At 41.7% G+C, this 16,559-nt stretch overlaps 1 protein-coding gene across 2 annotated transcripts in view; it reads left to right on the top strand.

Moving 5' to 3' along the window:
* The window catches only part of MCHR2 (melanin concentrating hormone receptor 2), a 90,324-nt gene that overhangs the window by 35,818 nt on the left and 37,947 nt on the right, over window positions 1-16,559 (top strand). For both annotated transcript variants that reach the window (XM_043510706.1, XM_038397121.2), the window contains exon 4: window positions 15,003-15,212. In XM_043510706.1, coding sequence (XP_043366641.1) covers window positions 15,003-15,212 — 210 coding nt within the window. The remainder of the gene's footprint in view (window positions 1-15,002; window positions 15,213-16,559) is intronic.

Below are 16,559 nucleotides of genomic sequence, written 5' to 3'. Positions count from 1 at the left end.
AACATGCCAGTTTGAGCAGTCATCCAGGAGCTTACTCTCACTCTCCTGATCTTGCCCAGCACTGCTATGTCCAGGGTGCTAGCTTTCTTCCTCCTCTAAGGCAGCCCACTCTCCCTCCTTAAGCTCCAGGGAGCTACTTACTGCCTCTGCTCTGCCCTGCAGCTCTTCTTATATGGGCATACCCAACCCTGATTGGCTGCTCCTCACAACCTCTCTCCTATTGGCTGCTTTCTGCGCAGCCTTCCCAGGGCTCCATTAATCCTTTACTGACCAGTGTGGGGTGGATGCCCCATCATGGAGCATGCTTACCAAACTGAGCCTGTCAGGGTTCCTTCCCCACTCTGAACTCCCCACTCTGAACAGATGTGGGAACCCGCATGAAAGACCCCCTAAGCTTATTCTTACCAGCTTAGGTTAAAAACTTCCACAAGGTACAAACTTTGCCTTGGCCTTGAACAGTATACTGCCACCATCAAGCGTGTTAAACAGAGAACAGGCAAAGAGATCACTTGGAGAAGTCTTTCCCCAAAATATCCCCCCAAGTCCTACACCCCCTTTCCTGGGGAAGGCTTGATAATAATCCTCACCAATTTGTACAGGTGAACACAGACCCAAACCCTTGGATCTTAAGAACAATGAAAATTCAATCAGGTTCTTAAAAGAAGAATTCTAATTAAAGAAAAGGTAAAAGAATCACCTCTATAAAATCAGGATGGGAAAATACTTTACAGGGTATTCAGATTCAAAACACAGAGGATCCCCCTCTGGGCAAAACCTTAAAGTTACAGAAAACAGGAATAAACCTCCCTCTTAACACAGGGAAAATTCACATAAATCAAAAGATAAACTAATCTACCTTGCCTGGCTTACCTATACTGGTTGCAATATTGGAGACTTGGATTAGGATGGATTTCTGTCTGGCCTCTCTCAGTCCCAAGAGAGAACAAGAACCTAAACAAAGAGCACAAACAAAAGCCTTCCTCCTCCCACCCCACCCCCCCAAGATTTGAAAATATCTAGTTCCCTTATTGGTCCTTTGGGTCAGGTGCCAGCCAGGTTAGCTGAGCTTCTTAACCCTTTACAGGTAACAGGATGTTGCCTCTGGGCAGAAGGGATTTTATAGCAATGTATACAGAAAGGTGGTTACCCTTCCCTTTATATTTATGATAGATCCCTGCAGGCAAGGCAGGTGGAGAAAAGCCTGGTCAGGGACTGCATTGCACATGCACAGAAGCGGAGACATAGGTGCCTAGGGAACTTTGACTGCAAAAATTTAGATGCCAAGTGAGGTTAGATGCCTACAGAGTTCAGCAGCAGCAGCTTAGAAGAGGTTCTGTGAAGCCCAGTGGGGCCTGATTCTGGGACTTAGGCACCTAAAATGGCAGTTAAGTACCTAAGTCCTTTTGTGAATCTAGCCCCAAATGTCTAATGTACTGTAGAAGTTAGCACCAAAAACAGGTCCCAATCTTTGTGGAGAAGACCATGGGAGTTAGTATGGTCTGGAAGTAAGGGGGATATGTCTGTGAAAATGAATGAATGGATAGAAAGGAAGAGAATGTTCACTGAGCTTTTAAAATTCATAATATAGTCTCTGAAATGTTATAACTAAACTAAACTAAACTAAAACTAAAAAGGAACAAAGGGTTTTTTTTCCTCTTGAAAGGCCTTTGTCTGGCATGAATAACAAGAGGCATAGGAGAATAGAGACAGACACTGACTTTATAAAAATATCATTTAAACTGCATTTCCATGGGAAAATTTTACTTATTTAAATGTATGGGCATGAACACTAACATGAAGGAGAAGGATCTGAAAACAGTGCAGTTAAAAACTCAATGTTGTAATTATTGACATTGAATACAGTAGATAAGCAACAGAAGAGATTGTAGAAAAATTTATATTTAAAGTTTGGCTCTACTCCAAAACAGGACTATATAAAATGTTCACCTTTTGCTGAAAAGATCTGCTTCCAATATGTGTCAGGTCATATCTTCTTTCTTTACTGAATACATTTTTTTACTATTTTTTTCTTCAATTAGCATCAAAGAGTCAACTGCTGAGATAGAAGCTGGATTCTGTCCTGGCTATTATGTCATCAACAATTTTAACCACGTTCCAGTTGCAGAATTTTTATTAATAGTGATACAAGATCCAGAAAGAATCCTATACTTTCAGATAGCAGTTTGAACTTGCAGGTTTGGCAGTTAGAAAATAATTATTTTTACATGCAAATTGAGCTAATTTGATCTGGACCCTATGATGCAATTTTTAAAAGCTTCCCAAAAATGTACTTTGGGCAAAATTCATCCATATGCAGAAGGTCAGCACTAAAGTCCCATTAGAGCCCTACTAAATGGCTCAATGACCTTGTACTGGCCTTCTGAACATGAGTGGATTTCACCCACAGGGAAGGGAGAGTAGAGCTTCTCTATTCCCAAGTACAAACAAGCAGTCCAGAACATGACTTATCCCTGAGGTAAGTGGGAAAGCGGGATACCGGGAGGAAGCACAGGCAGGAATGTCTGAGAGGGGAGGGCTCCTGCCTCATACTGGGAATGAGGGGCGATCAACAGGTTATCTCAAGTGCTTATATACAAATGCACAAAGCCTTGGAAACAAGCAGGGAGAACTGGAGGTCCTGGTGATGTCAAGGAATTATGACGTGATTGGAATAACAGAGACTTGGTGGGATAACTCACATGACTGGAGTACAGTCATGGATGGTTATAAACTGTTCAGGAAGGACAGGCAGGGCAGAAAAGGTGGGGGAGTAGCACTGTATGTAAGGGAGCAGTATGACTGCTCAGAGCTCCGGTATGAAACTGTGGAAAAACCTGAGTGTCTCTGGATTAAGTTTAGAAGTGTGTGCAACAAGAGTGATGTCATGGTGGGAGTCTGCTATAGACCACCGGACCAGGGGGATGAGGTGGATGAGGCTTTCTTCCGGCAACTCACGGAAGCTACTAGATCGCATGCCCTGATTCTCATGGGTGACTTTAATTTTCCTGATATCTGCTGGGAGAGCAATACAGCGGTGCATAGACAATCCAGGAAGTTTTTGGAAAGCGTAGGGGACAATTTCCTGGTGCAAGTGCTAGGGGAGCCAACTAGGGGGAGCGCTTTTCTTGACCTGCTGCTCACAAACCGGGTAGAATTAGTGGGGGAAGCAAAAGTGGATGGGAATCTGGGAGGCAGTGACCATGAGTTGGTTGAGTTCAGGATCCTGACGCAGGGAAGAAAGGTAAGCAGCAGGATACGGACCCTGGACTTCAGGAAAGCAGACTTTGACTCCCTCAGGGAACAGATGGCCAGGATCCCCTGGGGGACTAACATGAAAGGGAAGGGAGTCCAGGAGAGCTGGCTGTATTTCAAGGAATCCCTGTTGAGGTTACAGGGACAAACCATCCCGATGAGTCGAAAGAATAGTAAATATGGCAGGCGACCAGCTTGGCTTAATGGTGAAATCCTAGCGGATCTTAAACATAAAAAGAAGCTTACAAGAAGTGGAAGGTTGGACATATGACCAGGGAAGAGTATAAAAATATTGCTCGGGCATGTAGGAAAGATATCAGGAGGGCCAAATCGCACCTGGAGCTGCAGCTAGCAAGAGATGTCAAGAGTAACAAGAAGGGTTTCTTCAGGTATGTTGGCAACAAGAAGAAAGCCAAGGAAAGTGTGGGCCCCTTACTGAATGAGGAAGGCAAGCTAGTGACAGAGGATGTGGAAAAAGCTAATGTACTCAATGCTTTTTTTGCCTCTGTTTTCACTAACAAGGTCAGCTCCCAGACTGCTGTGCTGGGCAACACAAAATGGGGAAGAGATGGCCAGCCCTCTGTAGAGATAGAGGTGGTTAGGGACTATTTAGAAAAGCTGGACATGCACAAGTCCATGGGGCCGGACGAATTGCATCCGAGAGTGCTGAAGGAATTGGCGGCTGTGATTGCAGAGCCCTTGGCCATTATCTTTGAAAACTCGTGGCGAACGGGGGAAGTCCCGGATGACTGGAAAAAGGCTAATGTAGTGCCCATCTTTAAAAAAGGGAAGAAGGAGGATCCTGGGAACTACAGGCCGGTCAGCCTCACCTCAGTCCCTGGAAAAATCATGGAGCAGGTCCTCAAAGAATCAATCCTGAAGCACTTAGAGGAGAGGAAAGTGATCAGGAACAGTCAGCATGGATTCACCAAGGGAAGGTCATGCCTGACTAATCTAATCGCCTTTTATGATGAGATTACTGGTTCTGTGGATGAAGGGAAAGCAGTGGATGTATTGTTTCTTGACTTTAGCAAAGCTTTTGACACGGTCTCCCACAGCATTCTTGTCAGCAAGTTAAGGAAGTATGGGCTGGATGAATGCACTATAAGGTGGGTAGAAACCTGGCTAGATTGTCGGGCTCAACGGGTAGTGATCAATGGCTCCATGTCTAGTTGGCAGCCGGTGTCAAGTGGAGTGCCCCAGGGGTCGGTCCTGGGGCCCGTTTTGTTCAATATCTTCATAAATGATCTGGAGGATGGTGTGGATTGCACTCTCAGCAAATTTGCGGATGATACTAAACTGGGAGGAGTGGTAGATACGCTGGAGGGGAGGGATAGGATACAGAAGGACCTAGACAAATTGGAGGATTGGGCCAAAAGAAATCTAATGAGGTTCAATAAGGATAAGTGCAGGGTCCTACACTTAGGATGGAAGAATCCAATGCACCGCTACAGACTAGGGACCGAATGGCTCGGCAGCAGTTCTGCGGAAAAGGACCTAGGGGTGACAGTGGACGAGAAGCTGGATATGAGTCAGCAGTGTGCCCTTGTTGCCAAGAAGGCCAATGGCATTTTGGGATGTATAAGTAGGGGCATAGCGAGCAGATCGAGGGACGTGATCGTTCCCCTCTATTCGACACTGGTGAGGCCTCATCTGGAGTACTGTGTCCAGTTTTGGGCCCCACACTACAGGAAGGATGTGGATAAATTGGAAAGAGTACAACGAAGGGCAACGAAAATGATTAGGGGTCTAGAGCACATGACTTATGAGGAGAGGCTGAGGGAGCTGGGATTGTTTAGTCTGCAGAAGAGAAGAATGAGAGGGGATTTGATAGCTGCTTTCAACTACCTGAAAGGGGGTTTCAAAGAGGATGGCTCTAGACTGTTCTCAATGGTAGCAGATGACAGAACGAGGAGTAATGGTCTCAAGTTGCAATGGGGGAGGTTTAGATTGGATATTAGGAAAAACTTTTTCACTAAGAGGGTGGTGAAACACTGGAATGCGTTACCTAGGGAGGTGGTAGAATCTCCTTCCTTAGAGGTTTTTAAGGTCAGGCTTGACAAAGCCCTGGCTGGGATGATTTAACTGGGACTTGGTCCTGCTTTGAGCAGGGGGTTGGACTAGATGACCTTCTGGGGTCCCTTCCAACCCTGATATTCTATGATTCTATGATTCTATGCTAAGGAAGGTTGAGAAGAGAGGAAGGGCAAAATTATGCAAGTGGCACCTTGGGTATGTGAAGTATGATCCTGGACTTTTTTGCTGTATGTTCTCTGCTCAGATGGAAGAGAGATGTGCACAATTCCTCTGCACCAAGAAAGAACTGGAAAGTATAGCCTGTTTTTCTTGTTTCTCTCTTAGACTGATTTCAGAAATCAAAGCAATAATAATGTTGGAGGCTTAGAATTCCTCATGCATTGCATCTATATTGGAACCATTAGGTATCTGTAAATGATGTTTTCTAGTTTGACTGAGATTCAGTTAATTTTGGTCTGTAACCAATCCCTGGAGAGATTACCTTGTGTGTTTGTGTATGCAATGGTATAGATCATCTGTCTGGTGTTTAAGCAGAGAGGAGCCACTGATCGGGAGCTAATCCTTTTGAGATTCAGAACATCTGCTGAGATCTCAAGGTGCTAGTTACTGCAGGCTCTTGGACAGGAATAGGATGAATTATGATTTGTGACAGCACACACTGCACTTGCCAGGTCCCACAAAGTTGTTATTGAAATGACAATTAGTGTACGAATTATTGCAATATCAGTTCAAAGTACTATTTAATACTCCTTTTTGTAAGAGAATTGGGATCAGTCTTTCAAATCCTTTCCTGATTAGGTTTCAGTGATAGCCGTGTTAGTCTGTATCCGCAAAAAAAAAAATGAGGAGTCCTTGTGGCACCTTAGAGACTAACAAATTTATTTGGGCATAAGCTTTCATAGGCCACTTCATCGGATGCATGGAGTGAAAGATACAGGAGCAGATATAAATACATGAAAGGCTGGTGGTTGCTTTACCAAGTGTTAGGTCAGTCTAACAAGATAAATCAATTAGCAGGATACCAAGGGAGGAGAAATAACTTTTGAAGTGGTAAGAGAGTGGCCCAATACACAGAGTTGACAAGAAGGTGTGAGTAAAAGTAGGGAGAAATTAGTATTGGGGAACTTAAGTTTAGGTTTTGTAATGACCCCCCCAACTACTCCCAGTCTTTATTCAGGCCTAATCTGATGGTATCCAGTTTGCAAATTAATTCCAGTTCTGCAGCTTCACGTTGGAGTCTGTCTTTGAAGTTTTTTTGTTGAAGAATTGCCACTTTGAGGTCTGTTATTGAGTGACCAGAGAGATTGAAGTGTTCTCCTACTGGTTTATGAATGTAATGATTCCTGATGTCAGATTTGTGTCCATTTATTCTTTTATGTAGAGACTGTCCGGTTTAGCCAATATACATGGCAGAGGGGCATTGCTGGCACATGATGACATATATCACATTGGTAGATGTACAGATGAACAAGCCCCGGATAGTGTGGCTGATGTGGTTAGGTCCTATGTTGGTGTCCCCTGAATAGATATATGGATAGAGTTGGCAACGGGCTTTGTAGAAGGTTTTGGTCCCTGGGTTGGTGTTTTTGTTGTGTGGTGTGTAGTTGCTGGTAATATTTGCTTCAGGTTGGGGGCTGTCTGTAAGTGAGGAATGGCCCATCTCCCAAGATCTGTGAGAGTCAGAGGTCGTCCTTCAGGACAGGTTGTAGATCTTGGATGATGCATTGGAGAGGTTTTAGTTGGGGGCTGTAGGTGACAGCTAGTGGCATTCTGCTACTTTCTTTGTTGGGCCTGTCTTGTAGTAGGTGACTTCTTGGTATCCTTCTGGCTCTGTAAATCTGTTTCTTCACTTCACCAGGTGGGTATTGCAGTTTTAAGAATACTTGTTAGAGATTCTGTAGGTGTTTGTCTCTGTCTGAGAGATCGGAGCAAATGCAGTTGTATCTTAGAGCTTGGCTGTAGACAATAGATCATATGATATGATCTGGATGAAAGCAGGAGCCATGTAGGTAAGTATAGCGGTCAGTAGGTTTCCGGTATAGGGTGGTGTTTATGTGACCATCACTTATTAGCACTGTAGTGTCTAGGAATCTGTGGATTCCACTGTGGATCTCTTGTGTGGACTGGTCCAGGCTGAGGTTGATGGTAGGGTGGAAAACATTGAAATCTTGGTGGAATTACTCAAGGGTCTCCTTCTCATGGGTCCAGATGATGAAGATGTCATCAATGTAGCGCAAGTAGAGTAGGGGCATAAAGGGATGAGAGCTGAGGAAGTGTTCTAAGTCAGAGATAAAAATTGAGGGGCCATGCAGGTACCCATAGCAGTCCCATTGACTTGAAGGTATAAATTGTCCCCAAATCTGAAATAGTTGTGGGTGAGGACAAGGTCACAAAGTTCAGCCACCAGGTTTACCATGATGGTATCGGCGATGTTATTCCTGATGGCTTGTAGTCTATTTTTGTGTGGAATGTTGGTGTAGAGGGCTTCTACATTCATAGTGGCTAGGATGGTGTCTTCTGGAAGATCATCAAAGGATTGTAGTTTCCTCAGGAAGTCAGTGGTGTCTCGAAGATAGCTGGGAGTGCTGGTAGCATAGGGCCTGAGGAGAGAGTCTACATAACTAGATAATCCTGCTGTCAGGGTGCCAATGCCTGAGATGATGGGGCATCCAGGATTCCTAGGTTTATGGATTTTGGGTAGCAGGTAGAATACCCCTAATTGGGGCTCTATGGGTGTGTCAGTGTAGATTTGTTCCTGAGCTTCTTTTGGGAGTTTCTTGAGAAGATGGTGTAGTTTCTTTTGGTAATCCTCAGTGGGGTCAGAGGGTAATGGCCTGTAGAATGCGGTGTCAGAGAGTTGTCTAGCAGCCTCTTGTTCATATTCCAACCTATTCATGATGACTACAGCTTCTCCTTTGTCAGCCTTCTTTATTATGATGTCAGAGTTGTTTCTGAGGCTGTGGATGACGTTGTGTTCTGCACGGCTGATGTTATGGGGCTAGTGATGCTGCTTTTCCACAATTTCAGCTCGTGCGTGTTGATGGAAGCACTCTATGTAGAAGACCAGTCTGTTGTTTTGACCTCGAGAAGGAGTCCACGCAGAATCCTTCTTTTTGTAGTGTTGGTAGGAAGCTTCCTGTGTGTTAGTGTGCTGTTCAGTGGTGTGTTGGAAATATTGCTTGAGTTGGAGACGTCGAAAGTAGGATTCTAGGTCACCACAGAACTATATCATGTTTATATGAGTAGTGGGGCAGAAGGAGAGACCCAGAGATAGGACATACTCTTCTGTCAGGCTAAGCGTATAGCTGGATAGATTAACAATATTGTTAGGTGAGTTAAGGGAAGCACTGTTGTGGCCCCTTGTGGCATGTAGGAGTTTAGATAGTTTAGTGTCCTTTTTCCTCTGTAGAAATGCAAAGTTGTGTTGTATATGGCTTGTCTAGTTTTTGTAGAGTCCAACCATGAGGAAGTTTGTGTGGAAGCTTGATTTTTTAAGAGAGTTTCTAGTTTTGAGAGTTCATTCTTGATCTTCTCTTGTTTGCTGTATAGGATATCAATCAGGTGGTTCCGCGGTTTCTTTGAGAGTGTGTGGCATAATCTCTTACTATAATCTGTGTGGTATGTTGATTGTAATGGATTTTTTACTTTCAGTCCTTTTGGTATTATGTCCGTTTGTTTGCATTTGGAAAGGAAGATGATGTCTGTCTGTATCTGCATGAGTTTTTTCATGAAGTTGATGGACTTCCACTTCATATGGCTAAATTCAGTGCCTTGCATGGTAACAGGTTTCAGTGATTTCCTGATTAGTGTGACTGGGAGGAAGAGTGTTACCTAGAAGACTGAACTAGCTAGAGAAAAGACACATTTACAGAATCTGTAGAACTGAAATCTTGATTATTTAACTTCTCTCTCATGTGGCTATATCCATGTGTCAATTATTGAACAGCAAATTGCCCACATGGCTTATCATGGCTTGGGCAGAAAGCTGATTGCCCATGTAATTTCTGTGGCCTTAGCAATTGCTGAAGGAGTTTTAAACTCAATAAAGGAAAAGGAAACATAACTGAAAAGAGAGAAAGAGGGTTTGCAATCAAGTCTTTAGGCTGCATTTTTGGTGGTGTTTCATTGATATCATAATGCCACTATATAAATCCATGGACCCACGCATCTTGAATACTACAAGCAGTTCTGGTCATCCCATGTCAAAAATTATATATTAGAATTGGAATAGCTGCAGAAAAAGGCAACAAAAATTATTAGGGCTATGGTACAGCTTCTGTATGTGGAGAGATTAAGACGATTGGAACTGTACAGCTTAGAGAAGAGATGACTAATGGAGGATATAATAGAGGCTGATATAATCATGAATAATATGGAAAAAATGAATAGGGAAGTGTTATTTAGCACCTCACATAACACAAGAATTAGGGATCAACCAATGAAATTAATAGGCAGTAGGTTTTAAAAAAACACTTCTTCACACAATCTGTGGAACTCATTGCCATGAGATGTTATGAAGGCCAAAAGTATAACTGGGTTCAAAAAAGAATTAGATAGAATCGTAGAACCATAGGGTTAGAATGGACCGCAAGAGTCATCTAATCTAACCACCTGCCAAAATGCAGGATTTGTTCCTAGAGGATAGGTCCATCAATGGCTATTAACTAACATGATCAGGGATACAGTCCCATGCTGCAGGTGTCCCTAAACCTCCAACCGCCAGAAGCTGGGACTGGATGACAGGGGATGGATCATTCAAAATGGCCCTGTTCTGTTCATTCCCTCTGAAGCATCTGGCATTGGGAACTATCAGAAGACAGGATCCTGGGCAAGATGGACCACTGATCTGACCCAGTATGGCCATTCTTATGTTCTTGTGATAGGGGTAGAAACGGTGGTGTTGATAGGTTATAGACAACAATTCTTAAATAAAATATAGGTAAACTGTAACCAATACATTGGTATTAAAATGATGTAGGCAACAACATGTTTCAAATGGGTCTATACTTCAGTACTGTGGTAGCTCTGACAAACTACAGGAATTTTCAGTATCCAGAAGAGAGCTATGCAAAATTCAGCATGCAAATAAGTTCACTCCCCCATCCTTTGTACCCTCCTATCCCCGGTCTCTAATTAAATATGCATAGATCCTTGTACCTTGACATACCCCATGGGAAAAAGCATGTCATCTCTCCCACAACAATTACTGTGTTCTCAGTGTTCTCGGGGGTGTGCTTTGTCTTACACTCGGTCCCAGGCTTCAACCTTCTTTGACAATTCCATGTTGGAGCTATCATTGGGGGGGAGCCAAACAGAAACAGAGACATGTGTTTTCAAAACATCCAGAGAAAAATATTTGCACTTGAAAGGTTCACATCTTTTATTTTCATGTATTCAAGAACTTGTCTCATGCTCTTCAGTTGCACTGCCTTTAATAGTGCTTCAGTTGCCTTGTGATGCTTGCTATACATTCTTTGTTGATGATCATAAGATAACATTTGACAGAGTAGAGAATCTGTGCTTCCAAATGTAAGTTCAGAAATGCTTGGCAGGATCTCTCCTGTTATTATGTATGAAGTGGTGCTCAAAAGCCCTACAACAAGGAAAAAGTGAATTTCAACTTTCTGTTAAACATGTTTACATGGAACATACAAAAGCTTTATCTGGAAAGTCTGAGTGTTTAAATATAATAGCACCACTGGATGCCTGAAGAGCAACAAGGGGTTTTCTGGAGATCTTCTAGGCTCTTTCAGCATAGACAAGGTTATAGACTGTTTGTCTATAAACACGGGAGGAAAGAACAAACACAAACAAGCATCTCCACATGCTCCCATCATCAGTTCCAGCAAACAAACATTTTAGCTTTGTACCTCTGTTTTTTCAACATCATAGCCAGATGAGGTAGGAGCATATTTCATTACTTATTAGAGATGTGTGAAACTACCATTTATGTCTAGCTGGTTCCATTGAGCTATAATTTGTGTCTTTTGAAATACTCTTATTTCATACATTCTAGGATATGGTGGCTGCAGTACAAATAATAAGAAACTTGGGACACTGTTTGTGTGGATGTTATTAATATTATTCGTGAAGTGCCAATAGTGTGATCAGTGTGCTGAATGCAGTATGCACAGGTGGGAATGGAATTTTCTTGCCTGCAGATCTGCCTTCGTACCTTTTGTGTCTTTCAGTGAGATTGACAAATAAGCCTCTACCCTCTACTAGAAAGTAGATTGAAAAGGAATACTATAGGCACCCACTGCTTTCAGAAAACCTTTTGAGCCTGTATTGGGTTGTCTGCTCTTTGTTGGGGAGAAGATAAATACTCAGAATATAGCCGTGATGCTACAAAGCACTTTAACACATGCTTAACTTTAAGCAGGCAAGTAATCCAGTGGGACTGTTCTCACCAGCTGTGGTCAGTGGGTCTGTTATTCACATGCTTAAAGTTGAATATGTACTTCAGAGCTTTGGTGGACTGGGGCCTAAGTGCCCAGATTAACTAGCTAATGCTCTGTAATAACCCCCCACAAGGTTTTTAATTAAAATATATCTCTTAAATGTATGTGTTTTGAAAAGGTACTTTTCTGTCTCTGTGCTTCTTGGTTTGTTTGTTTATGCGACAATATGGCCATCTAAAGTCAGAGAGCCTGTTAGTTACACAGGTGACATGCTGAAGCACAGCCCATCTACAAACACCACTCTTGCACACCCCTCTCTCTCTCACACACACACACACACACTCTCTCTCTCTCTCCTCCCCACACACAACTGAGGCCTGTGCTGAGCTAGGAACTTATTTTTTGTAAAAGACCGGATCCTCATCCTCCATTGAGAATCACTAATTTACACCACCTGAGGCTCTCACCCACTGCCTGCAGATATTGAACACACAAAAGCTGTGCTATAGGAACCTAATTATGTTTGCAAAGTCAAGCACTCGCAAGTTAAAAAATGTTGAATTAAGGCTGCCTGTGCAACCTTAATTCAGTCCCTTTATGCAAATGAATTATGATAAATCTTTAATTACATGATCGCACACTATTTTTTCCCTACACAACCCCTGTCTCCTTCTGTGCATAGGATGGACAGTGCTCACTGAATAAGCAGCTCTTCAATATTTTGTTTTCTCTGGATTGTTCAGTGCATGGCCCCAGGACTTTCTTTACTGCACACTATTCAAACCCTGATCCAAAGACAGAATCATTAATTTTCTCATGGGCTTTTATTATTAGTTATTTGTATTTTCATAGCACATAGAGCCCCACTCATGAACTGGGACTCCATTGTGCTAGGTACTGTACTAGTCACTATAACATCTGACAGGTTTCAGAGTAGCTTCCGTGTTAGTCTGTATTCACAAAAAGAAAAGGGGTACTTGTGGCACCTTAGAGACTAACAAATTTATTTGAGCATAAGCTTTTGTGAGCTATGAAGTGAGCTGTAGCTCACGAAAGCTTATGCTCAAATAAATTTGTTAGTCTCTAAGGTGCCACAAGTACTCCTTTTCTTATAACTTCTGAGTGCCTCACAAACAATTTTTTTTTACAACAACCCTGTGAGATGAGGGGTGGTATTATCCCCAGTTGTACAAACAGGGAACTAAAGCACAGAGATTAAGGATAACTGGGAGCCCAATTTGAGACACCTGATTTTCCAACTTCTAATTGCACTATCTAGCACTTTATATATTCAAGAACAGCTCCATTAATTTCACTTGCAACTGAGAGTGTTTAACCCTTCTGCAAATCAGACCCCAGGCTATTGACTTGGGCATCCAGAAAAGAGGAACGCACAACTAGTAACCACCTGTGAAGAGTTTGGTTTAAGTAACTTGCCCAACATCACTCAAGAACTCTGTGGCAGAGACTAGAATAGAATCCAGTTCTCTAGGGTGGTATTCAGCTGCTTTAACCAGGAGACAATCTTTTCTCTCCTCCAATCCCTTTCCTGCCTCTTTCACTACACAGCTTCTGTAATAAATGAGGCAGAGGTCCTAGAGACAACACCCTCCTTCTGTACACGATCCTGACTCACTCCTCAAAGCAGCAATACTGTGGAAAAATAATATGTGATCATGTAATTATAGACCGTATCATAATGCATTTGCATGGGGTGGGAGCAAATTACGTTTATATAGATAACCTTGATTCTGGTATTTTGCAACTTTTGAGAGCTTGACTTTGAAAACTTAATAATGCTCTTTTAACATAGTTTAACATGTGTGTAATATATTTTATAAATGTGAATATACATCACCAGCCAGAGAATAAAGAAGCTACAATTTAAGATGAAGAAATATGATAATCCCTCTGAGAATGAGCAGGGCCATCTTTGCTAGTTGAGCCAGAAGAAGATAAGGCACAGGAAAAAGCAACAAAAATGATTAGGGGTATGGAACAGCTTCCTTATGAGAAGAGATTAATAAGACTGGGACTTTTCAGCTTGGAAAAGAGGCAACTAAGGGGCGATATGATAGAAGTCTATAAAATCATGAATGGTGTGGAGAAAGTAAATGAGGAAGTGTTATTTACTCCTTCTTATAACACAAGAACTATGGGTCACCAAATGAAATTAATAGGCAGAAGGTTTAAAACAAACTAAAGGGAGTATTTATTCACACAACACACAGTCAACCTGTGGAACTCTTTGCCAGAGGATGTTATGAAGGCCAAGACTATACCAGGGTTCAAAAAAGAACTAGATAAGTTCATGGAGGTATAGGTCCAGCAATGGCTATTAGCCAGAATGGGCAAGGAAGCAAAACCATGTTCTGAAATGTCCCTAGCCTGTGTTTGCCAGAAGCTGGGAATGGGTGACAGCGGATGGATCACTTGATGATTACCCGTTCTGCTCATTCCCTCTGAAGCACCTGGCATTGGCCACTGTCGGAAGACAAGATACTGGGCTGGATGGACCAGTGATCTGACACAGCATGGCCATTCTTATTTTCTTATATAATGGGACATGGAAGGATATATTTATGATAACTGACCAGTTGAGGCATTATGATGGCATATGACCAAAATAAACAATAAAAGTGTTTGAATTAAAAGTACCAAAATTCACTGTCCTCTCTCATTCCTCTCCTCCCTATTATTTCTATTCTCTCTTTTAGATAAGCAAACAAACAAATCTTGCCATGTCTCGCATCCCCTTGCAGCCCTGTTAGCAAAGGAGATTCCTCTCATTCCCAGATATATAATTATATACTTTTCTTCATCTGAGGAGATATGTTCAGCATTTGTAAGTCTGCTACTTGCTTCAAGTGTGGTGGTTTGCATGGAAAACGTTTTGTGGGAGCTACAGAAAATCATTTTCACTTGTAACCTAAACTGCAACTAGAATCCAGACAGTCGGAGGTGGCCAATTAGTGCTTTTGGGCCAGATTTGTAAAGGAGCTGAAAGCCGCAGAAAGGGGCCCAATGGGATTTTCAAAATTGCCCCTTTAAAAATTTAGCCCTTGGTTCACTGCATAATCTAGTACCCAGGTCAGAGGGCCTGAGTCTCATCTCTTACAGTAGCTTTACCTCATGGAGCTCCATCAACTACAGTGGAAGTATTGAGAGTGGAGAATCAGGCCCAGAGACTTTTTAAACTTTTATTCAGTTTTTCAAAGAGAAGTTTGGGTTGGCATTAAAAACTAAACAACATTAGCTCAGCAACATTGCTATTGACTTTGTCAAGTAATCTGTTTTCCCCATTTATTTCAGGTCTAGAAAAAAAAACATTCCAGATATCTATATCTGCAATCTGGCTGTAGCAGATTTGGTTCATATCATTGGCATGCCCTTTCTCATTCATCAGTGGGCCCGTGGAGGAGAGTGGGTGTTTGGCAGCCCTCTGTGTACCATCATTACATCCTTAGACACATGCAACCAGTTTGCATGCAGCGCTATTATGACAATCATGAGTTTGGACAGGTATGTGGTTTAATCTGAATATATTCTAATTCTGTACAACAAATGCAACACTATTTTAATTTCACATTTAAAAAAAGCTTTCCACAAATTAATCTTTATTAATTCAAGAATAAGAAATGTTATCTTTCCTGCAGATGTTAGTTTACAAACAATATGAATATCCTTTTCTTGCTATTTTAGGCCCCGGGTTAGGAAGGTACTTGAACACATGCCTAACTTGAAGCATGGAAGCCATCCCTCTAAGGTGCCATCAGTACTCCTTTTCTTTTTTGTGAATACAGACTAACACGGCTGCTACTCTGAAACCCATTCACTTCAGTGAAGCTAGCGTGGGTTTAAAGTTAAGTACATGCTTATGCAGCTTGCTTCATTGGGGGTGCAGATTATATTAATAGTCAATTTCCCAAAGAAACGATATATATTTTAATGATTATAGTGTAATGATAATTAAAATGGCTTCAAGGTGAACTACAGAAACCTTGATTTTGTAATAAAGCGGTGAGAAATAGTATATCTATTTACATTAATTCTGAAAACCATTTTTCTTATTGGAAATCAGTGACAGTATCGACTGTACAACAGGAATTTTAATCTCAATTTTAATCATGTCAACAAGGTCCAAAAGCAGTTTTTGTGTTGTTCTGATCTTAAAGAGAAATATGACCATTGACAGGAAGGGTAAGTATATGTTGAACCCAGGATGCTTTTACAAGTGTAGTGGAAAGTGTGAACAAAAAAAAAAACCCAATGATTCAGGAACAGAAGGAAAGCATTAAGGAAATGTTAAAGAGAGATGTGAGTTAGGATAATAAGAGGTGAGGAGTAGAAAGATTGATTTGCAAGCTGTTGCTATGATAGGTGTCGACTAAAACCACAGGCATGGATCATATCATCAGAGGAGAAAAAAAAGAGAACTAAAGGATAAACTTGAAGGCATATCAGTGGAGAATAAAATAGAAAAATAAAATCTAGAAACAGCTTTAAAATTAGGTAACTACAGCCAATTTTTCATGGGATAGATAAATGTAGTAACAGACATAGCAATTGAGTGACAAGGAATTGAATAAAAAAAATGAGAAAATGATAATTGTCACTCAAATCCAATTTTTAAGGCTCTGTTCATAAATTCGCTCATCGTTTGTGAGGAAAACCGTGCTTCAATTTTATTCCACAAAGATTTCTGCACATTATTCACCATCTTATTGTTTGGTGCAAAGGGGAGGTAAGGTAAGTCCTAGGGCATGCACAAGCCTGAAGTAGAGAAGAACATGGCAGAAACAAGGCAAGTCATTTGAAAACCAACCAAAATATAAAAATAGGGTGTACAACTAAACTAGTTCCCAGGCA

Source organism: Dermochelys coriacea, chromosome 3 (assembly GCF_009764565.3).
Source record: "Dermochelys coriacea isolate rDerCor1 chromosome 3, rDerCor1.pri.v4, whole genome shotgun sequence".
In the NCBI taxonomy this organism is placed as follows: Eukaryota; Metazoa; Chordata; order Testudines; family Dermochelyidae; genus Dermochelys; species Dermochelys coriacea.
The sequence above is the reverse complement of the archived record's forward strand: the minus strand, read 5'-3'. Positions and strand labels throughout refer to the sequence as shown.